Here is a 25,332-nt window from a genome sequence, read left to right on the forward strand (position 1 = left end):
ATTATTTTAAGGAATTGCCATAGCCACTCCAGCCTTTGGCAACCACCACCTTGATTGACATCAAGTGAAAACCCTCTAGGAGCAAAAAGATTATGACTCGCTGAAGGCTCAGCTTTTTTGTTTTGTTTTGTTTTGTTTTTTAGCAGTAAAGCTAACAGGCAGTAACTATTTGCCCTTTCCAAAAATAAATGAAGTCAAGGCACAGGAGATCAGCCTGGATACATATGTGAAATTAGAGATTGCTGCCCCCAAAAAAGGTGGCAAGTGGCAGCAGGCAGGCAGGTGAGAATGAAAAGACAGACATCCAGACAGACTCCAGTCCTCAGTCATGGCAAATAGTTACTGACTCTGGGCCCTGGCTAACCGCCTCTTCTGTTAGCACCTCCTCCGGCGCTCTGCTTAACAGCGGATGTTCTGGCCCTCTATATGGGAACCGGCCCCCTCTGTAAATAGGACGAGGGCTTTGGACCCTTGCTCTGGAAGTATGCCCTGACACAAAATACTCTGCACATATTTTCATGATTTAAGGCCCCACTATCCATCAGATCCCCCATCCTAGGAGCTTCCAGCTTAAGTGGACGGTGGTAGACTCTGTGCCTGTCCTACTTCTTCCCACTGGAGTTGTTTCCAAGGGCTTGCTGTCAGGAATGGTTGTTGGAAGGGGCTTTCAAGCTTCTTTAGTTCAAACCCTTTACTTTTCTGGTGAATAACTGAGGACTGAAAAGGCCAGAATTTCCTGAAGTCCCACAGGTAGTGTTCCAGTTTGCTAATGCTGCTGTTATGCAAAACACCAGAAATAGACTGGCTTTTATAAAGCAGGTTTATTTGCTTACAGTCATAAGGCCATAAAAGTGTCTAAACTAAGGTGTCAACAATAGGGTACCTTCACTGAAGGCTGGCTGATGTCATCCGGGAAACCTCTGTCAGCTGGGAAGGCACGTGGCTGGCATCTGTTGATCCCAGGTTGTGTTCCAGCTCCTCCCTCAGCTCCTGTGTGTTCTTGGTTCTTTTTCCCAGGACATTTCTAAGTGCCTGGGGGCCCTGTCTTTGCATATCCCAGGGCAAACTCTGGGCTTCATCTCTCTTAGCTTCTCTGGAGCAAATTCTGGGCTAGCAAAAGTCTGCTGTCAAAGACCATTTCCAAAATTTCTCTCTCAGCTGCTCTGAGGTCCTTTTATTTGTGAGCTCTCTTATAGGATTCCAGTGATTAAATCAAGACCCACCCTGAATGGGCAGTGTCCACACCTCCATGGAAATAATTCAATCAAACGTTTCACCCACAATTGATCGAGTCACATCTCCATGGAAACACTCAATCAAAGGATTCCAACCCAATCAACACTAATACGTCTTCCCCCACAAGATTGCATCAAAGAACACGGCATTTTGGGTGACATAATACATCCAAACTGGTATAGGTAGTTAAGGGTAAAGGCCACCGAAGATGAGAACTAACCTGCCTGCTAGTCCAGGATACTCTCCACAGCACTGGATGTGCCCCAGTCTCATAAATGACCCGATCGGAAGCCAGTGATATCTAAATGGTCATCTGTGACCGCTCAACAAGTAACCCCAATATCGTGTTTTCCCCTAAGAGGGTTTCTCCTGTGACAACTTATTTCTTTTAACTGTTATTTCTGCTTTTAAAAGTTATAATTTACTGAGAAATAAATATAAAAGAAAGGCTGAGGGTCACTAGGAAAATGGTGGTGGGAATACATTCTAGACAAAACGATAGGTTCTAGAGTCCATGACAAATACTGGCTTTGTAAGTTCAGGAATCTTCTGTAGTAGGATGTTTTAAGATCCAGGCATCTGCCCTGGGAAGGTGGCCGAGAGAGATGCAGGTCTCTGAGTGTTTGTGTAGAATGATGTCTTCCAACCTTTGTCTTCTTGGACCCCCCAAAAAAGCCATTGCCACCATGACTTCTCGCTGGGATCATTGCAGTAGCTTCCTCACTGGTTGTCCTATTTCTCGCCCTCTGAGAGTCTGCTCTCAACAATACATGCCCTGAAAATGTCAGTCAGATCACGCCACCTCCATTGCTGAGAACACTTCAGGGGTGCCCACTCCCTCGGGAAAAGCGGCAGTCCTTTCTGAGGTCTCCATGGCCCCAAGGACTGGCCATCACCACCTCTTAGAACATCTCCTGCCACAGGGACCTCCCCGCTTCTCTCCCATCCTGGCTTCTCAACCGTGCTTTGACCTGGTTTTAACATCTTATTGGTTTCCTTATTAATTAAATGAATACACTCTTTCACATGTGTTCATTTTATGTTTGCACGAGAGTCATGGTTTTACCTTTTTGAAAATTACAGTTTAGCAATTTTGGAGTCTCCACTGGGCTGACCAAGTGAATTCACCTGCCAGAGCTGAGTAAACTGCTTTGCTGGGGAAGTGCACCTCTTGGGCAGTTTAAACCCAAGCACATCTTTTCTTGGCTCCTGGAGAGAATAAAGGCAGCAAAATGACTTTAATTTTGCTGATTCTCTCTTTTTTCCTACTGATTTTGTGTTTTTGTTTTGTTTCTGGCTTGCTCGTGACAAATACATTATTCCTCAGTGGTGGTGGCAAGGGTGGGAATTTGGCTTTACGGTCTGGCCACTGGGTGACTTCTGTCAGATGGATGCTGGAGATCTGTTCTCTGTGGGTGAGAGACGGAGAATCCAGTTTGTTGGTCTTTTTGCGTGTTTGTCTGTTTGTCCATTTGTGAATCAGGTCAATTAAGAGTCCACGTTCTCTGGGAAGGAGAACAGTGCTTTGTAGTCTGGACTGGGGAGTCTTGGTGTGACTTTTGTCCTGCAGTTGAAGTTATGAGCCCTCGATGTGCTTGTGTGTCTGTGTCTGTTCAGCAAGGCTGTTTCCCCTCATTGTGTGAGGATAAAAGAAGATACAGTATCTCTCCCTCTCTCCAGAATACCAATAAATTAGATAAATACATCTCTTAAATTCAAGGAGCTGTGTTCAATTTGATTTTTAGAGATAAATTAGAGTTTACATAAAGAGAGAATTCTCAGAGTTCACCAGAAATAAGGAATCTGAACTCTGAAGGCATTAAATGTGCTTTTATTTTAGGGAGGAAAACCCTTCTTACATTCACAACTGCCCAAAGATGGAAGCAAACCAAGTGTCCATCAGCCAACGGATGGATAAACAAAATGTGGTATTACACATAATGGGATATTATTCCGCAGTAAACAGGAATGAAATCCTGAAGCATGTGAAAATATGGATGACCCTTGAAGACGTGATGTCGAGTGAAATAAACGAGACACAAAAGGACAAATTTTGTATGATATCACTGATATGAAATAAGTAGAATAAGCAAACTCACAGAGTCAGAATCTAGAATATCGCTCACCAGGGGATGAGGAGAGGGTAGGAAATGGGGAGTTAAGGCTTAAAATGTTCAGAGTTTCTGTTTAGGACCATGGGAGAGTTTTGGTAACGGATGATGGTGACGAAAGAAAAAAAATCCTTCTTACAGAAACAGTTGGCTCAAAAGGGAGGTATCTAAAGGTACAAAGGAATTGGCCATATTTCAGTAAAATAATGCATAGCTTTCTAAGCCGAATGTGTTTGGATATGCACAATTGACGAATACACTCTGTACCTCGTAGAGCACGCGAGGTGTGACGGGGAGGAAGTTGGGGGCAGCAGCTCAGCCCTGTAGCTCACCTTCTAAGTCCCTCAGCCCCCAGACTCCCGAACCATGTGGGCTCCTGCTGGCAAAAGTTCTGTCCCTTGACTGAGACATACCGAGGGAGCTGCCTGTGGATGGACCCATGTTCCTGGGAAGAGTGAATTGTTTGCTTCTACTGAGCTAGGTCTCCAGGCAGGCCATTTGCCTCCCATCGCCCTACTGGCTTCTACAATGAGCACGTGAACTGAAGCTGCCACTTCGGAACATCATCTGTAAAATGGAAAGAGCAGTCCTTGCTCTGCCAGGCTTGGTACCTCTTACAGATAAGGCAGATGTGCTGCCCAGCAGGCAGAAAGGGCTCAGTGAATAGCAACTATTTGTTATCATGCAGCATTCATTCACTCATTCACTCATTCAGCACCCAGCAGGTATTTTTTTGAGTCCCTCTGTAAGTGCATTGAGCTGTGCATCTCGCCCTAAGCCCCTAGTTATTTAAAGGTTGTTTTCTGGTGTCGAGACCTTCAGCTCTGCTTTCGATCACTGTCCTGTCCCCGTGTCCACACTGTGCCTTTGGAGCAGACTGTTCTGTTTTCCCTGGGAGCCCGCCCTTTCCACCTCCTGCCCAGTCCAGATTAGTCCCTCCAGCCAGCTGTGGCTACAGAGCCAGTCACGGGCCTTGGTTGCAAGTATCAGAAGCGATTCTGGTAGATTACACCAGAAAGGGATAATTTGTGAGATCCCCTGTAGAGCCGGGTTTGAGCAGACAGTGCCAGGAATGGGGCTCCAAATCACGCTGCACTGGAGGTGAGCTTGCACCATTGCCATGTCTATGTCAGAAGCCCACTCCGGCTCCTGCCCCATGTGTGGGTGCAAGAGTGGCTGGAGGGACTAATCTGGACTGGGTAGTGGGTGGGAAGGGTGGGCTCCTAGGGAAAACAGGAACAATCTGCTCCAAAGGCACAGTGTGGACATGGGGACAGTACAGTGACCAAAGGCAGAGCTGAAGGTCTCGACACCAGAAAATGACCTTTAAATAATTGGGGGCTTGGGGAGAGATGCACAGCCCAATGCACCAACATGAGGACTCTTTCTGATAACTTCTGATAACATCGGCTCCCAAGGCAAAGGCAGGTGCAGGTGTGTGTGTGATTGGTGGAGCCAGGTCACATGACCAGCCCCGGCGCCCGGCCTGCTGGGAACTCAGGACTTTTCCTTCTCGGCTCCCACGGTGGGAAGCAGTGTCACCCCCTCAAGACTCATAAGACAAGAGATTGCACAGGCGCAGACCGGGCTTGAGGTCCTGCCTCTCCTGAGGCCCCGAGAGCTGAAACGACAGGGAACATTTTTCAGGTACTAACGATCTTGTTCCTTTCTTACACGATCCTCATCGTGGTAAAATCTGTGTAACCGGGCTCCAAGTGGAGAGTGTTCAGCAGGAGTATGATCGGGAGCTCCCTCCATCATCCAAAAGCCTCCACCTGCCATGGCCCCTCTCACTCCACCTGCAGAGGTGGGCTGCTCCTTGGCTCACGCGGGACCTGTGCTTTCAGGCAAACGGGAGCAGGGTCTCCAGCACTGCGTTCCTGGTGGCATTCCTACCATCAGTGAGTGATGAAAACGATTGTTGGGGACAGTGACATGAGTAGCTCAGAAGCCTTTTGGGAGGGAGGGGACCCAGACCCTGAGCCCTTCTCTTAAGGTCCAACGTAGTGGAAATCTCCCTGCAGGGCCTGGTGAGGAGGCAACCCCCAGGAGGCTGTGTGGGGTTGAGCTCCAGGTAGTATTGTCTGTTCGCTGTGTCTGCCTCTCCCACTCCTTGTGGCATCCAGAGTCCCCTCACGCCCCAGGCTGCACAAGAATAAACGGAAATGTAGCGTGAACATTTGACCTGGATTTTAGCAGGGTGGAGACCTTATTTTATACCCCAAGCTGGTGAAGCGGGATGCAGCGGTCACATCTATGGGAGAAATCTGCTTCCACTGGGGCTCCTGGGCCCAGTCCACCCTCCTTCCACTCAGTGGACAGGTATTTGGTTCCACAGCAAGGGTTGCCAGATTTACCATAGAAAAATACAGGATGCCTAGTTCAATTAGAATTTTAGACAGACAACGAATATGGCTTTTTAGTATAAGTATATCCCAGATTTACATGGGCTCTATTTATACTAAAAATTATTCATTGTTTACCTGAAATTCTAATTGAACTGGGCATCCTGTAGTTTCCCTGGCAGCCCTAGCCACCATCCCCACTGCCCCTGTGAGCCCAGGGCTGCTAAGGCTGTCCCCAGGCTCTGCGTGACATCTTCTCCTGCCAGTGCCTGCCTCTTCCCCCCCTTCGCTCAGTCTGACCCACATCCTGGGCTTTCGGCAGATGTGGAACTCAGGGTTGGGCCCTGCCAGCCTCCCAGGCCTTTGTCTCCCAGAATATTTGCCTCCCAGGCGAGGGGAGGCAGAGGCTGTGAGCCCCCCTGCTTTGTTTTTCTCCCTTTCTGGGGTGAGTCATGGCCACGTTATCTGATTCATTCATTCAGAAACTACTTATTGCAAAAGCATTTCCTGCCAAGCTTTTATTTTTCAAACACTTGCTTTGAGATATTTTTCTATGGTTATTTATGCAGTTCTCTCTTTTTATGAATGACTCTTTTTTTATGTTCTCTGCCTTTTCCCAGCAGTGCTTTCATGGCTCTTTGAGGAGTTTGGAGTAATCTAGGCTAAGCGGCCCCTGCGTCCCAGCCAGGCCCCAGCACAGGAGGCTCCATCCTGGTTCTGGGCCTTGGAGACTGAGTTCTCAGCTGCATCTTTTTGGGCCTGCTTTCCGAGGGTCTGGGCCGCCTTCCCGCCTTCCAGTGGAGGCTGTGGGTTCACAAAGGGGCAGTGTTGACGCCCGAGGTACCCGTGGCAGCCAGCTGGGCCTGGGGGAGAATCTCAGTGTCCTATGAGGTATGTCCACTCCACGGCCAAGTCCTCTAGGCCAGCTCCCTGTGGGGCTGGGCAGCTTTGCTCCCGGATCCTCTCAGAGACCCTGACGCACGGTGAGGCCTAGGCCAGGGGTCTCTGTGGCCCTGAATGGGCAGTCAGATCCCGGACCCTTGGCACACGGCAGGAGTCCACGGGCTTCCCGGGCCTAGATGACTCGCTGCTCTCCACAGGCTGCGGGGGAACCCGGAATCTGGCTTTCCCCTCATGTGGTGCTGGCCTGGGGTCCTTGGTGGGATCCCAAAGGCTGGAGGGCTCTCCATGGCCGTATCCACCTTCCCGTGTGCAGGCCGGCCGCTCGTGCCCAAGCTGGCTGCTGGGGGGGCCCCGAGATAGAGTCCACCTGGCGTGAACCCTGGGGGTGGGGCTGGGCGCGTCTTGACTAAGGGCAGTGTCCAGGGCCTCCGGGTCAGAGGCCAGGGTCAGCAACTGCTCTGAGCTCCCCTCTGCCCCTGCTCAGGCCGGCCCCAGCCAGCGTTCAGAGCTTAGGGGTGGGTCTGTCCGGCACTTGGGTTCCCAGCGTGGCCATGGTGGGCAGATCAGGGAAGATGTCCCGGCCAGTCTCCTCCAGCGAGTGAGGACATAGCAGCCTGGCAAACTAAGACACGTTGTAAGAATATGTTTAATTTTACAAGATTCTAGCATACTGTTTTCAAAGTGGCTGTGCCATTTTTCATCCCCACCAGCAATGGATAGACTCTGCAGTTACTCCCCACCTATGCCAACACCTGGTGTTGCCCATCTTTTTAACTATAGTCATCGTAGTGGGTGTCTAACAGTGTTTTATTATGGTTTAAATATGCATTTTTCTGATGGTTAGTGATTTTGAGCATTTTTTCATGTGCTTTTTGGCCATTTATACACCTTTGGTGAGAGTATTCCATACAAAGCCATCGGGCATCTGTTGCATCATGGCTTGGAGCCGATTACTGTCCAGGTACCAGGGAGATCACCAGGAACACACCTCCTAGTGAGCAACATCCACTCTGTCCACTGCTGCCCACTGCTCCAGGGGCCACCCCTCTCCATGCCGCTAGTCACGTCCTGGACCGTATGAACTTTGATCATCTGGGCAGCAGTGAGTAATGGGCCAGGGCTCATCTCCCTCTGGTGGCATCAACCTTACTTCTCTCTGTATGTCACCATGCAGGTGGGCCAGTGAGAGAGAGACAGACAACCTGCAAGGGAAAGAAGTTAACACCCCACAGTGAGTGGAACTGTCCCAGGGGCCACGGGAAAAAGCCCCCGACACATTGCACCCTCAGCTGGCTTCCCTCCTGGGGGGCCCTCTGTTTTTATCCCTGCTCCCCAGCTGCCAGGTCCACCCCTTGACCAGGGCACTTCTGACCTCTGACCCATGCCTTGTTGAATCCTCCCGACTTTCTCTACTCCTGGGAGCCGTCCTACCCCTGCATCCACCCCCTTTCCCTCAGCACGACAGTCCCGTGTCCTTGTCCAGGGCCTCAGCAGGGCAGCCCCAGGGCATTTGGCAGTTTGATCTCTTGGAACAATCCAGGCTGATGATGGACACTGTGAATGAGGCCCCCTCCAGGGCTGCCCAAACCCCCTTCTCCTGATGGTCCACACGCTCATCAGCCCACACGCATCCCACTTCCCAGGGACAAACATCTATTTTCTGACACTTCTCACCTGGACCCCACCTCAGTCCTCCTAGAAAGTTTTCTAAAAGGGCGGGGGACCCGTGAGACGAACCTCTTCATGGCTGGATTTCCTGTTCACCAAGGCTGGTCCAGCGCTCGGAATCCACCAAGCCCTTTACTGGGAGGCTCTGTCCTCCTGCCCCTCTGGGGCTCAGGGGTGGGGGTGGGATGTCTGTTTTTCACAGAGTGGCCAGAGGAAGACCCTCGGGGATACCACACCAGAGGCAGGGAGAGCCACAGTGTCCTTAAATTACAAGCATATGACTTAAATTACAAGCATTTGTTGTCTCATGGTTTAGAGGCTAGAAGAATTCCAAAATAAAGACATTGGCAAGGCTTGCTTTTTTTCTGGAGCCTGTAGCATTCTTATAATGGTTGCTGGCAAATCTTGGGGTTCCTTGGCTTGTATCTCTGCCTCCCGTCACTTGACAATGTCCTTTCCTTTCTGGCTTCTGTGACTTCTGGGTTGTCTTTATAAGGCCTCATATGGTATGGATTAAGGCCCACCCTGATTCAGCTGGCCACACCTTAACTAAAAATAACACTTTTGAAAGGTCCTATTTGCAATGGATTCAAACCCACAGCAGTGCAGATTAAAATTAAGAACATGTGTTTGTTGAGGGACATAAATCTACTTACTCTACTACACAACCCAGCAATTCCACTCCTAGTATTTATCCAAGAGAAATGAAAACTTATATCCACACAAAGATTTGTATGTGAATGTTCATAGTGGCATTATTCATAAATAATAAAAAACTGAAAGCAACTCAAATGTCCATCAACTGGTGAATACATAATGGTGGTACATAATACTATGGCATATTTGTATGTCACAAAAAAATGACACTGATACATGTAATAACATGGGTGAATCTTAAAAACTTTATGATAAGAGAAAGAATCAAACACAAAAGCTACATACTGTATGATTCCATTTATATGAAATTCTAAAAAAGGCAAAATTATAATAATGAAAGAAACAAGATCAGTGGTTGCCTGGGACTTAGGGTGGGGAGAGGGGGATGAGCTGTAAACGTGCAGGAGGAAACTTTTTAGGGTACAAGAACTGTTCCATACCTTGATTTTGGTGGTAGTTCCTTGGCTGTAAATAATTACCAGAATTTATCAAAATTTATCACTTAAAGTAGGTGGATTTTATTGCACGCAAATAATACTCTGTTCTAGTTTGCTAATGCTGCAGAACGCAAAACACCAGAGATGGATAGGCTTTTATAAAACGGGGGTTTATTTCGCTACACAGTTACAGTCTTAAGGCCACAAAACGTCCAAGGTAACACCTCAGCAATCGGGTACCTTCACCGGAGGATGGCCAATGGCGTCTGGAAAACCTCTGCTAGCTAGGAAGGCAGCTGGCGTCTGCTCCAAAGCTCTGGCCTCAAAACGGCTTTCTCCCAGGACGTTCCTCTCCAGCAAGCTTGCTCCTCTTCAAAACATCACTCCCAGCTGCACTCCGTTTCCTCTCTTTGAGTCAGCTCATTTATATAGCTCCACTGATCAAGGCCCACCCCGAATGGGCGGGGCTACGCCTCCATGGGAACATCTCATCAGAATCATCTTCCACAGCTGGGTGGGGCACATTCCAAGCAAATCCAACCAGCACCAAAAATGTCTGTCCCACAAGACCACAAAGATAATGGCATTTGGGGGACACAATACATTCAAACCGGCACATACTCAAATACAGAATTTAAAATAAAACAACACATCTAGATGCATCATAGTCAAACTTCTGAAAACCAATGACGAAAAGAATATTTCGAAGGCAGCCAAAGGAAAAAAGAAACTTTATAGACTAAACAAAGTTAGAATTGCAGATTTCTTGCCAGAAGCTATGCAAACCAGAAGCCAGTGGAGTAACAGCTTCAAAGTACTGAAAAAAACAAAAAATCATGTCAAGCCAGAATTCTATACCCAGCAAAACTATCTGTTAAATGTGAAGGTGCAATAAAGACTTTGCCAGATGTGCCAGTTTGAATGCATTATGTCCCCCAAAACTCCGTTATCTTTGATGCAGTCTTGTGTGGGCAGGAAAGGTATTGGTGTTGATTGGCTTGGAGACTTTTGATTGGATGTTTCCGTGGAGATGTGATCACTCAACTGTGGGCAAGATCTTTCATTGGATAATTTCCATGAAGGTGAGTCCCTGCCCATTCAGCATGAGCCTTGATTAGTTCACTGGAGCCCTATAAAAGCTCAGACAGAAGGAGCAAGCTTGCTACAACCAAGAGGGACACTTTGAAGAATGCACAGGAGCTGAGGAGCTGAAGCTTACAGAGACATTTTGAAGATGGCCGTTGAAAGCACACTTTTGCTCCAGAGAAGCTAAGAGAGGAACAAACGCCCCAAGAGCAACTGAGAGTGACATTTTGGAGAGAAGCTGAAGCCTAGAGAGGAGCGTCCTGGGAGAAAGCCATTTTGAAACCAGAACTCTGGAGCAGATGCCAGCCACGTGCCTTCCCAGCTAACAGAGGTTTCCCGGACACCATTGGCCATCCTCCAGTGAAGGTACCCGATTGTTGATGCGTTACCTTGGACACTTTATGACCTTAAGACTGTAACTGTTTAACCAAATAAACCCCCTTTTACAAAAGCCAATCCATCTCTGGTGTTTTGCCTTCAGGCAGCATTAGCAAACCAGAACACCAGACAAACAAATGGTGAGAGCATTCATTGCCAGCAGCTGTGCTAAAAGAAATATAAAGAGAAGTTCTTCAGACAGGAGTATGGTACTGGATGGAAACTTGGATCTATACAAAAAATGAAGAACGTTCAAAATGGTAGAAGTGAAGGTAAATAAAAAAGTTACAGAGGTATCCATTAGAAGAACTAAAAACAGCTCATGAAGGTTTCAAAGCGCTAGAAGGATTTTGCAGCATGTGAATGAGGGACGGAAGACTGGTGGGACAGACTCACAGACACCCTCAGTAGGACAATGGTGTAAGAAAGGAATAAGTTTCGTTTTCACATAGAGACAGCATGGAATAAGGGAAATGGAGGCAAAACCAGTTTAAACAAGCCCCAGACAAAGAGAAGAGAGAATCTGCCTGATGTAAAGAGACATGAGGTAGTATCAGAGGCGGGAACTCATAGCAAAAAAATAAAAATTTGGGGGGGCATTGGCTAATCAGTTCAAAATCTCAATAATGAGCTAGTTGGCTCTCTGGGATTGGCTGTACAAATTAAAATCTCAAAAGATGAATTAGTTAGTGTTCTCGGATAGGCTGTAACCTCTGTAGTACCCAGTCAATGGGGAAACAGGGGAGGGACTTGCGAATTAGGAGTAGGGGATTTAAACATCGCCATTCTCTTCCTCTGGCGCGCCAGCCTCCCGCGTGTTTGGCTGGACGCCCCATCTTGCAAGATTGTAAATAAATTCTTTTCTCCTCCAGAACCGAGAGAGCGTTTATTCCCTTACAGGCACCGCTTTATTTCCGACAAATGGCATAGCTTCCGAGGGGTTACAAAGCCACCAGACATTGCGCTGGGCGATGACACAGCCTCACTTTCCTGGGATGTAGGTAGGCTGGGCAGGTGCACTATTATCCCTAATTCAAAGGAACAGAAATGGAGCCTCAGAGAAAATAAGTCAGTTACTTGCCCAGTAAGACACAGAAAGTAACAGATGGGATAGGCGTTTCCCGGTCCTTGTCTTTCCGGATAACACTCCCCCCCCCACCCCCATGAACCAACGCCGAGGAAAACCTCTGAAATCCGTGAAACTGGCAATCCGCATCTTGGCGCCGTCTCTGTTAACCAGCCCTCGGGCGTCCCCTGTAGCCCGGGGACTGTCTGCTTCCGGGGCTGTTCCCTGGCTCAGGTGAAACGGCGCGGCGGCCGCACCGAGGACCCCCCCAGCCCCGGGCGCGGCCCCCCACCCTCCCCCTCTGCTGGCGCGGGGCGGGGCGCTGTGGGCGGGGCGCCGCGGCGCGTCCGTTGCCAAGGCCGCGCCGCCCTAGCGACAGAACGCCCTGCGGCCGCCGCGCATGCGTCGTGGCGTCCGCCGGTGCACTGTGGGATGGGAACCCGAGGCGGCCGGACCGGGCGGCGGCGCTGGGCCGGGGGCGGCCGGGGAGCGGGGCTGGGGCTGGGCCGGGCCAGCTGAGGGGCGCGGGCGGGCGAGCCCGGGCGCGGCGCCGCCATGAACGCGGCGGTGGTGAGGCGGACGCAGGAGGCTCTGGGGAAGGTGATTCGGCGGCCGCCGCTGACGGAGAAGCTGCTGAACAAGCCCCCGTTCCGCTACCTGCACGACATCATCACGGAGGTGGGCGCCGGGGAGGGCCCGGGGCTGGGGTCGGGGCCGGGGCCCAGAGTGAGGTTTGGGGCCCGGTGTGAGGCCCGCGCCGGGACAGGAGCGGGGATGTGGCCCGGAGCCCGGGCCCGGGGGTCGGGGCTGGGGTCGTGCTGGGGTCGGGGCGGGCACTGTGCGGGCCTCGCGTTACCCTGCGCGGCCCTGACCTGCAGCCCGAGGGGCGGCCGCTGGGCCCGGCCTCTGCGCAGAATCCCTCGCGCTCTCCGCTGCTCTCCCCTTCTCGCCCATCCTCCTGCGCCGCCTCCTACAGGCAGACGCCCGGGCCCCTCCGGAGCATTCTTACTTCTTTCCCGGTTATCCGTGTGTCCGGCTGGCGCGCGCCTTCCGTTCTAATGGGCAGAGCTGTTTCTGTGACTTTTCCCTCCTCCAGCCGGGGAGGGGCCCTGGTGCACTCCCCTCGCTCACCCCTCAGGGCCTTGCACGTGGAAAGTGCCTGGGAAATCCCGGGAAAATGGAATCCTTTCTTTTTCTTTCCCTCCCAGTTGCACACCCCACTGCACCACATCGTGGTCACCACATTTTGGATGCTTGTTCAACACCTGTTGGTGAATTTATTGGAGGTAGTTGTAGGACGATTTGAATGTTAGTATTTGTTGATAAACTGTTCAGCCCAATTCAGGTTGAGATTGGATGCTTGTGTAACTTTCCCCCACTGGGTTGTGAATTCCTGGATGACAGGAACTGTGATTGATTTGTTGCTGTGTCTAGGGTGACCTGCCCTAGGTAAGGTACATAGAAGCTGCACCACAAACGTTCAGTTGTTGAATGGAATATGCCGGGGCTCCTAGTAACTCTCAGGAGCGTGTGGGCAGGGGGTGGCCGCACCCATTTCCGTGGTGCACCTGAGGGAACGTGGGGTGCTCTTTGGAAATGGGAATCAGGTTGCTTCAGAGCTATGTGATCTGGCCCGGTGTTGGTCCTGCACTTTATTTTTCTCACTCTTCACTAGGTTGGTTGCTTTACTCTTCCACGCACCTTGCGTCACCTGTCCTATCTTAGCATACAATCTGGGCACCCCTGGAATGCCTCGGTAGTGAAAATCCTGCTTCTGCTGACAAACTCTCAAAACCCACCTGAATCCCAAGTGCAGTCCCGCGTGGCCTGCTCCTCCTCCAGCTGGGGTGGTACTTCCAGCCCATCCTGGACAGTGTTTGGGAAAGGGACAGAGCTGCGTGGAGAGTCCGGGCTGGGCAGTGGGCCGTGCCCTCGTGGGCTGCACCGGGACCACCCTGTGGAGTGGGCAGGTGTCATCCTCTGACTGGGGGGAGCAAGGCAGCCTGGCCAGGACGTGAGCCTGGTGGCCTCCACACTGCAGCGGGTGCCTCCAGTCTTCTCCTTTTAACTTTTATTTTCTGCAGTAGTCCTGTCTCCCCCACCGAAATGCTGGGCGGAGAACTGGAGAACTGGAGAACCGGGGTGGAGGGAGTAGGCCTTGGACTTGTCCCGCTTCTGGGGTGCTCAGCCTCTTGCTGGGGGGGCGTCTGGATGAGAAAGAGAGGAGGAACACTCAAGCAGGAATGGGCTTTGCTGGTCCCGTAGACGGGTCGTGTGGAAGAGGTTATCATTGGGAATGAATAATAGGTAAAGAGCCTCTATGATAATTCTTCAGTGTCTCTGCATATTGTATTCAAATCGCTATATTAGTATTTTAGCTACAGCTAAACGAACTCTCCCTCTTTCGTAAAGCTGTGTGTTGATCCTTTGACATGCATGTTTCTCGTAGTTCACAATTATTGCTCCCATTTTTTACTCTCAGCAAACTGGGAAAACTTCAAAAGGGGCAAGACAAAAATGTCCTGGGAATATTAAATGCAGGATACTCTTAATCAATGCAGGATACTTCTTGTCTCTCAACAAAAGCAGTAACATAGCTCTTAAGTAGTTTGGTGTGGAATGAAACTTGTAGCTTCATTAATAGTTGACAATGCAAATTAAGTATTTGTAGCTTGATCCCAGAGAAGGAGCCCGGTGTTAGAGTGGGATTGTCCTTTTTTGATTTTTTAAACATTTCTTCAAGTAGTAACTACAGTGCATGGCTGACCCAGGACGCACACGTATGCACGTTCATCCTCGCTGCTTGTGATGCAGTCTGATGTTTTCTGTTCTGTAGGTGTAACTGCCGCCTGGTAGGGTCCTCCCCTGCTTTAGAACCTTTCTGGGGCTCCTCGGGGTCGTCGGGCTGAGTTCATGTTCCTGACCAGCTTGGGGGCCATCACGGCCAGGCCCCCCGAGAGCCGCACTGGCCTCGGCCCCTGCCATCCAGACTTGTTTTGATCCTTGGACAGGCTGCCCCTGGCCCCGCGCCTGCCGGGAATTGTTTCCTCCGAGCAGCCCCTGCTTCCTAAATACCTCCTCCCCCAGTTTCCCTTCCCGCCTCACGCCTTCTGGTCTCCCTGTAGCTGTGGGTCCCCGAGGCGCCTGCCTGCCCTTTGCTTGGTTTGGATTTGGTGCTGCTCCCGTGTGCTTCCTGAGCACCTCCTTAAAGTCCACGCCTCTCAGCAGAGCAGGTGTTTGCGATGTGTCCGTCTGTCCTCCAGGGAGACTTAAGTTCCGTGAGGACCAGGCTGGGTTCTGGCAGGTACAATGCCCAGCATGCATGGACCCCAAATGCTTGTTGATTAAGTGGACGACTTAGAGTCCTGGGCAGGGGGAGTCTTGGAGCCCCGAATTGCGGGCTCCAGTGGACAAGGCTGAGGAAGAGGCCATCCCGTGGCGTGTTTGCGGTGGATCTTTTTGTGTCTGTTTCCATTTTTTTAAATTATCATGGTAACATGTATATAACATAAAATTTCCATTTTAACCACTTCCAAGCATACAGTTCAGTACCATTGATCACATTTTCAATGTTGTGCTACGATCACCACCAACCATTACCACAGCTTCTTCATCGCCCCAAATAGAAACCTTGTATCCGGTGAGCATTAACTCACTGTTTTCCCTTTCCTGCCCCCGGTAACCTGTGCTCTGCTTCCTGTCTCTATGAATTTGCATATTCTAGGCAGTTTATGTAAGCCAAGTTGCATAATATTTATCCTTTTAACATGATGTCTTCCACGTCATAGCATGTATCTCTTTATCTTTTTTTAATGGTTCCCCTCCCACTCAATTATGTTTCTTTTTATCCTTTTGTGTGATTCTTTATCTCCTGAAGGTGATTAGAATGACTGGCTTCATGAAGGGCCTCTACACGGACGCCGAGATGAAGTCCGACAACGTAAAGGTAGGCTTGAGCTGGGTTCCTCCTTCCCCAGTCCTTGTTTTACCGACTGGGAGTTTTTACTGGCTCAGAACCGCAGTGTGTATCATTTTTATGCTGATATGGTTGTAGTATGAGATTGAATTTATCAACTGACACATACCCTTTCTCACTTCATTTTCTCATTTGCTGCAACTGCATGTCACCCTAATTTTATCTGCTGAAAAATGAAATTTGCTTTAATGAATTTGTTTTGTTATAAGAAGTCAGTGTTTCTGACTTATAGCCCCAGATAACTTGTTAATATGAGCAGGAACTTTTTTGAAGTATTTTAATATTTGTGTTTTAAATTGAAACATTTCAGGATAAAGATGCAAAAATTGGCTTTCTTCAGAAGGCCATCGACGTGGTCATGATGGTTTCAGGAGAGCCACTCTCTGCAAAACCAGCCCGGATTGTGGCTGGACATGAGCCGGAAAGAACAAATGAGCTGCTGCAGCTCATTGGAAAATGCTGCATCAACAAGGTAATGACGCAGTTCGGGAATCTTAAACCGGCCAGTGCCAGGCCGAGTGACTTACTGCAGCCAGGAGTGTTTGGTGGTGTCTCTCAAACCCTGCCCTTGAATCTGACCCAGGGAAAGGTGTGCCAGAGCTGCAGGAGAGGCGATCTTAATGCTGTGTAGCAAAACAGACGTGCATACACTCTGCACCACACACGCACCTTTAGACATGAACTGGGGCTGCCTGGGGCCATCGCTCTTGGGGAAGGGGGTCCCAGATGTGCACCCCGGCCTCTAGGCCCTGCCCTCCTCCACCTCAGGGGGCTGGGGGCTGCCTCCAGCCGAGCAGGGGGCTGCAGACGCTGCTTCTCTTCTTCCCTGGGGCTCGTGGGATGTCCCGGTGTCCCTCCTGCCCCCCCACTCCTCCCTTCCTCCTCCCCTCCTCCTCCTCCCTCCTCCTTCCCCGCTCTTCCCCCCCTCCTCCTCTCCTCCTCCTTCCTTCCTCCTTTTCCTGGTTGTAGTTATGTTGCCTTCAAAGAAATATAGTTTCAACTGTACAGGGACTGGGTTTGTTACTTTCTGAGATCTTCATCTTGAGCCTGGGTCTGGGTTGCCAGGCCTCTGCCTCTCTGTAGGTCCAGCCTTGGGCCTCTCTGTAGGCCCCGCCTCAGCCGCTCTCTAGGTCCAGCCTCAGCCTCTCTGTAGGCCCGGCCTCGGCTTCTCTGTAGGTCCCGCCTCGGCCTCTCTGTAGGTCCAGCCTCAGCCTCTCTGTAGGCCCAGCCTTGGCCTCTCTCTAGGTCTGGCCTCGGCCTCTCTTTAGGTCCGGCCTCCGTCTCTCTGTAGGCCCAGCCTCAGCCTTTCTGTAGATCTGGCCTTGGCCTCTCGTTGCAGCCTCAGCCTCTCTGTAGGTCCAGCCTTGGCCACTCTGTAGGCCCAACCTCGGCCTCTCTTTAGGTCCAGCCTCGGCCTCTCTGTAGGCCCAACCTCGGCCTCTCTGTAGGTCCAGCCTCGGCCTCTCTGTAGGCCCAGCCTCGGCCTCTCTGTAGGTCCAGCCTCGGCCTCTCTGTAGGCCCAACCTCGCCCTCTCTGTAGGTCCAGCCTCGGCCTCTCTGTAGGCTCAACCTTGGCCTTTCTGTATATCTAGCCTTGGCCTCTCTGTTGTTCCAGCCTCAGCCTCTCTCTAGGTCCGGCCTCAGCCTCTCTATACTTCTGGCCTTGGGCCTCTCTGTAGGCCTGACCTCGGCCTCTTTGTAGGCCCGGCCTTAGCTTCTCTGTAGGTCCAGCCTTGGGCCTCTCTGTAGGTCCGGCCTCGGCCTCTCTGTAGGCCCGGCCTCAGCTTCTCTGTAGGTCCAGCCTTGGGCCTCTCTGTAGGTCCGGCCTCGGCCTCTCTGTAGGCCCGGCCTCAGCTTCTCTGTAGGTCCAGCCTTGGGCCTCTCTGTAGGTCCGACCTCAGCTTCTCTGTAGGTCCAGCCTTGGGCCTCTCTTTAGGCCCGGCCTCAGCTTCTCTGTAGGCCTGGCCATGGCCTCTCTGTAGGTGCAGCCTCAGCTCTCTCTAGGTCCAGGTCAGCATTGTTTGCTGGGAAGCTGAAGGAGATAATTCCCCAAACCTTCCTTCTTCATGGAAGCTGAGTATCTCCCCACCGCCACCCCTTTAGGGGAGCAGATTGGATCTTTACGGAGAGGATGGTTAATACAGTGCTTTCTGTACTTAATGGGGGTGGGGTGGACTGGGGGACTAACCTGAGCTGTGACCACGAAGAGAAAGGCCATTTTCAGCCTGCATGGCTGTGGGGAGTGGGCTGGGGAGTGGGGTCACTGCTCTACCCGGGTCCAGCTCTCAGGCTTAGGGACACGAAGCTGGTGTTGCCAGTTTGCTGGCCCTTGACCCCAGCCTCCCCATCTCCTGCCTCCTTTATGTTGCCCATCTTTTTAAAATGGAGACCTGACTGTCTTCCCTGCTGAATCCTTTGCCAGCTTCCTGATGCCTCAGTGCCCAGCTCCGAGGCAGGCCCAGAAGGCCCTGTGATTTGCGGCTACTTCTTGCCACTCCAGGTTCTTCTCTCCCGTCTGTCGCCCCATTGCCCCACTTAAGTCCCTTTACCCAGTCACCTCCTCCGCTTCGTGCCTAATGCCTTGTTGCCCCCTCGTTTCTCATGCCCGAACTGCCTCCTCCCAGCTTCATCTGGCGCCAGCGGCTTGTCGGTGTACCCTTCCCTGAGTCCTGGCCCTTTGGTCCTGCCCAGCTGGCATAGAGCCTCCAGTGCACCCACGGCCCACCATGTGTCCCCCAGTGCACCCCTGCCCTCGGCGTAGCGCCTGTTCCGAAAGTCACTCAGTGCCCGTGTGCGGAGCAGCGTGATTCCTGCCTGCAGGTGGCTGTTGGGGATGCCAGAGGAGGAATTTTTTCATTTGGTTGACCTTGAGTTAGCGCGTCTCCTAAGGCCCTCTCGGTGCCATGATTCTGTAACTGTTAGAAGTACGAAGTATTCTTAGAGCTGGATGGGTCCGCGAACCTGTCCTTGAGCAACGCACGTGTCCACACTTGAAAGTTTGGGTGGAGTTGAACCGTGATTCGTTTAGCTTGGGTGGATTCTACTGTCAGTGACCCTTGAAGTGCTGGCAAGTGATAGTTATCAGGAGATGCTGTACTTTGTGATAATAAAATTTTCTCTTAATATTTTATCCTTTGAATGTAATCAGTAGACAAGACAAAATGTAATGAACTATGTTTGAAAGTTGACTTTCTTATTTGTTACATTTGCCAATCTCATTTTCCCCCTGCATTTTATCTTGCTCCGTTTTGACAATCAGCTCTCCAGTGATGACGCAGTGAAGAGAGTTTTAGCTGGAGAGAGGGGAGGTGCTAAAGGAAGATCCTCACTGATGCCGAAATCTCAAGAGCTGGATAATAAGAATGCTAAAGAAGAAGAGTCCAGAAGTCATAGGGAAAAAGAGGTGACTTTCAAGTTGTACCTCTCAAATGAAATATGTTGTCTTTTTATAGTTCAGATAAAAATATTTATCAGTGATACTACTACTTGATTTTTTTAATTTAGGATAGAAGAAACTCTGAAATAAAAGAGAGAAGTACAAGCAGAGATCGAAAACAGAAAGAAGAATTGCAAGAAGAAAGCAAACCAAGAGAAAAGGAACGAGACAAAGAAAAGGAAAAGACCAAGGAAAATGACAGAGATAGACATAAAGATCCCGAACGAGACAAACACAGAGAAGGGGAGCGAGAGAAGAGCAAGACCAGGGCCAAGCAGGAGCGCGAGCGCGACAGAGACAGGGTCACCCGCGAGCGGGAGAAGGACCCTGAGCGCGACAAGGAGAGGGAGAGGAAGAACGAGGGAGGGAAGGACAAAGAGAAATGGAAAGACCGAGACAGGGAGCGAGGCCACGACAAGGGAAGGGACCGAGAGCGGGACAGACGGAGAGGGAAAAACGGGGAGCACTCGCGAGACCCCGACAGGGAGAAGAGCCGGGAGCACGAGAGGCTCGAGAAAAAGGTAACAGCCTCTCTGGAAAGCCTCTGCCCCTGACCAACAACGGGTTGGTGTTGCTTCTCTGAAATGATTTAGTCTTCACGATAATAGGATTAGGAAACTGTTGTTTTGTTTTTGTTTTTGTTTTTAATGCCAATTAAAAATTATGACAGTCTTGGATTCCCAGTAGAAACCCAACTTTCTTGCTGAGAGCTTTAAGATGTCTTGCTTTGCACCTCTGTGTTTGTGTCCAGGTGTTATTGTGAGGACTTTGGAGGAGTTTATATCTTAGCGTTGTAAGCAGTATTTAAAAATCAGTCCCTGGTGCATGCTGGGTCTCCTTTGGAAGGAGGAAATCACATGAGGGTGGAGATGGGAAGCTCGCGTAAAGTGCCCGACAGGCAGTGATTTGTAATTACTGCTAATACAATCTGATACTTTCATAATTAAGTTATGAGAGTATTTATCTGTTGAAATATTGAAAAGATGTTCTTTGCTTTTCAGTCATCAGAGGAGAAGATCTCTCAATGATTGTTATCTATTCTGCCCCTTAGATTGAGATATGTCTTTTAGAGAGTTGATTTAAGGCATGAGGTGGTGTTTCGCGTTGTCCTGTGATTTATGTTACACGCGTCCCTTCCCGACTTAGAGTCCGAAGCCTTTGCTTCAGGAGCCCCGCTGCACTGACGGTCACCCCACGGGCAGGGGAGCCCACCAGGAGCCCCTTCCCTGGGAGCTGGAGGTTCCTGCTGTCCCTGCTTCACTCCCGAGCCCCCAGGTTTGTTTCCTGGGGATATGTTTCCAGGAGCTTTGGCCTGGCCTAGGGATTTCACGTCGTGTCCGGAGAGGCACACGGCTTCTGACGTCCTTGTCCCCTTAGTCTGTCCTTCACGGGGAAGAGGTCTGCCTGCCACTCGCTTTGAAGACTCTGGAAATCCAAGCAGCAAGAGCAACAACGAATCGAACCCGTGGTGCTGATGTGTTGTTCTCAGGGGAATAGTGACCTTGCTGCTGGGCAGTGGTGTATAAAAGGTCTTGATGTATTTTTTGGATGCTGTAATTTTTTAGATGTTACAGATTTGAATATTCTAGAGTTTGAAGTAATTTCTTTTTTTTTTTTTTTTTGTAGTCTGCCGGCTCAGGGGAAGTATCTAAAAAGCTGTCAGATGGATCTTTTAAAGACTCCAAAGCTGAAACAGAGGTAAATGTAAAAAATAATTTTAAGAGCCATAAACAGATACCTGAGTTGAAGTGGTAAACACTGTGCTTCTTGACCTTTCCTTGTCCACTGAGATTAGGAGGAGAGCACGGGCAGGTTTACACCTAGTAGCTCCATGCTTATTTTGTTGCAAAAGTAATGATTTAAATGGTTTACCACCTGGTGAAAGAGATGGGTTGTGTTTCTTCTCCAGTTTTTGGTGGAGAATGTTGGATTTATCACACCTTTATTTGACACATATGATGTATGGTGTGCAAGCGGTCGAGCAGTCATCTGGGGAGAGGGTGGAGGGGAAAGGACCGAGTACCCAGGCAGACAAGGAGGGGAAGGACCCCTCCAAGCTCTTGTGGCCAGGAGCGGGGCTGATTCGGGACACCCCACAACGTTTCCCGTGGGTGTGTTGGACACTGGGCCCCTGTATATTCGCATGGGATGGTCGGTGGAGGTTAGACTCCCCCAGGCAGTTGGGAGCCACTGGACAGTTTACACCAACTGCCATAAATCCGGATTTCACCTCTGGAGGAGTGTCCAGGCAGCTGTGGGGAAGTGGACTCAGAACTGGGAGTAGAGGCTGGAGACCAGTTAGAGACCTCGGGGCAGCCCAAGTGGGGTCCTGGGACCAGAGCTGTGCCAGTGGCCGGAGGGATGGGATGGCCATGTGCTCCGATCTGTGTTCTGTTTAAACGCTGTGTAATTTTTCACATTCATTTAGTAATTGAATATTTAGCAAAAGAGGCTGAGTTCTCACAGGCTCGTGGTCAGACATGCTTCTCACAGTGAGGTCAGTGGGTTGCTGTGGGGTCCCCGAGATCTTTGCAGGATGCTTGTGAAGCCAAAGCCATTTCCCTGACACTGAGTGGTCCCTTGCCTTTTTCATGTGTGCCCACGTGCCCTGATAGCGGGTGTGAATCGAGGAAGCACCTTCAAACCGCTCTTGTCATATCCTTTTCATCAGCACACACGCGCAGTGAAAAACAAGGCACACCAGTTTCACTTAAGAATGTCCCTGACGGTGTAGTAAAAAGTTTTCCTTTTATTAAATCCTGACCCTTTTTACCTCTCTGTGTGGTGAAATGGGCCGTCTGCACCTGTGCTGCTGTGTCCCCAGGTGTGCTGCCTGTTGAAGGAGACGTGCTGGGGACGGAGCTGCTAGGCGAATGGGCTGCTTTTCTCACGGCACACCATTTTTATTTGAAAGAAAGAACAGCAAACTGGTTATTCAGCCTTGTGTGTTTGCCAGGTATTTTCTCAAAATCAATGAAGTGGACCTATTCACTTGAAGGAAAACACCTCACAGCATTTGTCACCAGGGATAAAATTTGAGCTTTCAAGCAAAAATTAGAAATTTGGAAAACTTGAATCTGCCACGCTGTGAGCTTGACAGTTTTCTAATACTAAAGACAGTTTTTGCTGTGGCGGTGGTGGTGGTGATGAATGGGAAGGTTTGTATGAGGCAGTGCACCTCTACTACCAGGTAGCCAAGGCATGATGCAAAATCCTGCGTGAGCAAAACAGCCTTCAGAATGCCAGACCAGATCCAAGGATTTGAATGGAACAGAGAAGGAAAATTTCATTAATACAGTTATAGATTCCACATTGTACCACCTAACCTTTAAGAATCTACCATTTGTTGAGTTTTAGTATAGTGTCTAAGAAGAACATCCGGGATTATCTGAAAGCCATTAAAATACTCCTCCCTTTATAGTTACATATCTGTGTGAAGCTAGATTTTCTTCATGTACATCAGTGAGAACAGTGTTAATACAACAGACAGATTGAATGCAGAAACAAATGTGAGAACACAGCTGTCTTCTATTTAGGCAGCCATGAAAAGGATCTACAAAAATGTAAAACAGTTCCACACATCTCACTTATTTTATTATTATTGTTTTAAATCAATTAATATTTTCAGATTTTATCAAAGAATAGATTTCACTCTGATTGCTCAGGGATGGAGATGAATTCACATTGTGATTATAGCTGTGTTGGGAGGACACAGCCTATTCCAGATGGCAGCTGGTTTTTGAATATTTAAAGAATAATAAACAAAAATTGTTTATATCTCATAGCCAGAGCTCAAAGATTCTGCCTTCCTATCTCTTAGCCCAGGCTGTTCTATTTTTATAGTTGAAAACAAGTATTTTTGCTATAGAGAATAGTTCAAAATTATTATTTTTTGTAATAAATGCTATGTGTTTTTGTTAGAGCAGTTGTAGGTTTACAGAATAATCCTGCAGGAAGTTCAGAGTTTCCTTGTGACCTTCATCCCTCTAACCCCACCATAGAGTTTTCCTTTTTATTAACATTTTACGTGAGTTTGTTACAAACGGTGGAACAATATCATTATAAGTATACTATTAATTATAGTCTGTATTTTACATTCTTTGTGTTGTACAGTTCTACAGGTTTTTTTTTAATCCTTGTAACATATATACAACCTAAAACTTCCCATTTTAACCACTTTCAAATGTACAATGAAGTGGTGTTAATTACATTCACAATGTTGTGCTGCCATCACCGTCATCCATTACCAAAATTTTCCATCACCCCAAGCAGAAAGCCTACCAATTAAGCATTAGCTCCCCATTCTCCAGCCCAACCCCAGCCCCTGGTAACCCTTATTCTTGTTTCTGACTTGGAATTTGCGTATTCTAGTTATTTCGTTTCAGTGAGATCATACAATAACTGTCCTTTGGGTCTGGCTTACTTCACTCAACATGCCTTCAGGGTTCATCCACGCCGTCACATGTATCAGAACTTCATTCCTTTATGTGGCTGAAGAATATTCCATTGTCTGTATGTACCACATTCTGTTTACCCATTTTTAGTAGAACTATTTTTTAAGTTCAACAGTATAAGAAAACATTTGGCCGCCCCTTTTCTCCTAACTATATAAGAAGACATTTGGCCGCCCCTCTTCTCCTAACTATATAAGAAGACATTTGGCCGCCCCTCTTCTCCTAACTATATAAGAAGACATTTGGCCGCCCCTCTTCTCCTCGGCGTGTCCTGCTCTGCCTGGTGAATGACACAGTCATGCTGGGAGGGCGTCTGGGGCCCGTGGCCGCTGCGAGCCCCTCTGGGCGCGGACCCTGGGGCCCGGCTGCGCCCCGCCTGCCCTCGGGTCCTCTGCTGCCTTGAAGACAGTCCCCGGGCTGCCGCTGCCGGCCGGCCCTGTCCCGAGAGGCGCTGCGGAGGCGCGAATCCGTTGCTGTCCGTGGGAAGTGTGGGCCGGTGCCCCCGGGGCTGTGCGGCCGGTCATCCGAGGACGGGAGGGGAGTGGGAGGAGTGCGCGGGGAGAAGCAGGGGGGAGAGTCCCTGGACAACCCTGCCCTGAAAACTTTGGAAAAAAAGCGTTTTGAAGGAGAGAGCCTGAGGGCAAAATCGAAGAAAATCATCAGCCCTGGCAGCGCATTGCTGACTCTTGCTGGCCATTTGCAAGCTGAGAGTGGAAGGGTTAAAAGAGTAAGGGAAATTCACCATTGCCCTCATAAGCCTTTTGATTTACTGGAAGATCCTGCTCCACGAATCGTGCCTGACCCCGGTGTGTGCTCCACCTCGGGGAGCTGGAAGGTGCCATTTCACAGAGCGGGTGGCGGGTCCCAGGGTTCTTCAGGGCCCCCCGTTCTCACGATCTGTGTGTCTCAGGAGTGGAGGCTCGGGGCAGCCGGGTTACGATTCCTTCCCCGCAGGTCTTCGTGCGGCTTTGAACCCGTCTCGTGTCCTTTCCTTTCCGTCTGAAGAGCCCCCTTTAGCACTGCTGATAGGGCGGGTGACGAACTCCCCCAACTTCTGCTCGTCTGTGAATATCTTTTTTTTTTTTTAAAGCAACTTTATTGCTGTATATTCACATACCAGATAATCATCCAAAGTGTATAATCAGTGGTTCACGGTATCATCACATAGTTACACATTCATCACCACAATCAATTTTAGAACATTCTCATTACTCCAAAAAATAACAAAGAACCCCGAACATCCCGTACCCTCCCCCCCCCATTGTTTATTTATTGTCTTACTCATCTGTCCATACACTGGATAAAGGGAGTGTCGGTCACAAAGTTTTCACAGTTACAATCTGTGAGTGTCTTAATTTCTCCCTCATTTTTGAAAGAGAGCCTCTCCAGACATGAAATTCTTGGCTGGCAGTTGTTTTCCTTTAGCATTTCAACCCACTGCCTTCTTGCCTCCGTGGTTTCTGATGAGAAACAGGCATTCAATGTAACTGAGACTGTCTTGTGTATAACACGTTGCTTTTCTCTGGCAGCTTTCAGAACTGTCTCTTTGTCCTCTGCATTTGATAGTGTAATCAGTATA

The 25,332-nt window shown here is 49.7% G+C and overlaps 1 protein-coding gene across 4 annotated transcripts in view; it reads left to right on the forward strand.

Annotated features, from left to right (window-relative positions):
• The first annotated feature begins 12,396 nt into the window (after positions 1-12,396).
• TRAF3IP1 (TRAF3 interacting protein 1) overlaps positions 12,397-25,332 on the forward strand; it is a 74,906-nt gene continuing 61,970 nt past the window's right edge. For all 4 annotated transcript variants that reach the window (XM_037850082.1, XM_037850079.1, XM_037850080.1 and 1 more), the window contains exons 1-6: positions 12,397-12,565; positions 15,765-15,833; positions 16,174-16,335; positions 19,123-19,266; positions 19,368-19,820; positions 20,926-20,997. In XM_037850082.1, coding sequence (XP_037706010.1) covers positions 12,443-12,565; positions 15,765-15,833; positions 16,174-16,335; positions 19,123-19,266; positions 19,368-19,820; positions 20,926-20,997 — 1,023 coding nt within the window. In that variant the 5' untranslated portion in view covers positions 12,397-12,442. The remainder of the gene's footprint in view (positions 12,566-15,764; positions 15,834-16,173; positions 16,336-19,122; positions 19,267-19,367; positions 19,821-20,925; positions 20,998-25,332) is intronic.

This window comes from Choloepus didactylus, chromosome 9, assembly GCF_015220235.1.
Source record: "Choloepus didactylus isolate mChoDid1 chromosome 9, mChoDid1.pri, whole genome shotgun sequence".
Classification (NCBI taxonomy): Eukaryota; Metazoa; Chordata; class Mammalia; order Pilosa; family Megalonychidae; genus Choloepus; species Choloepus didactylus.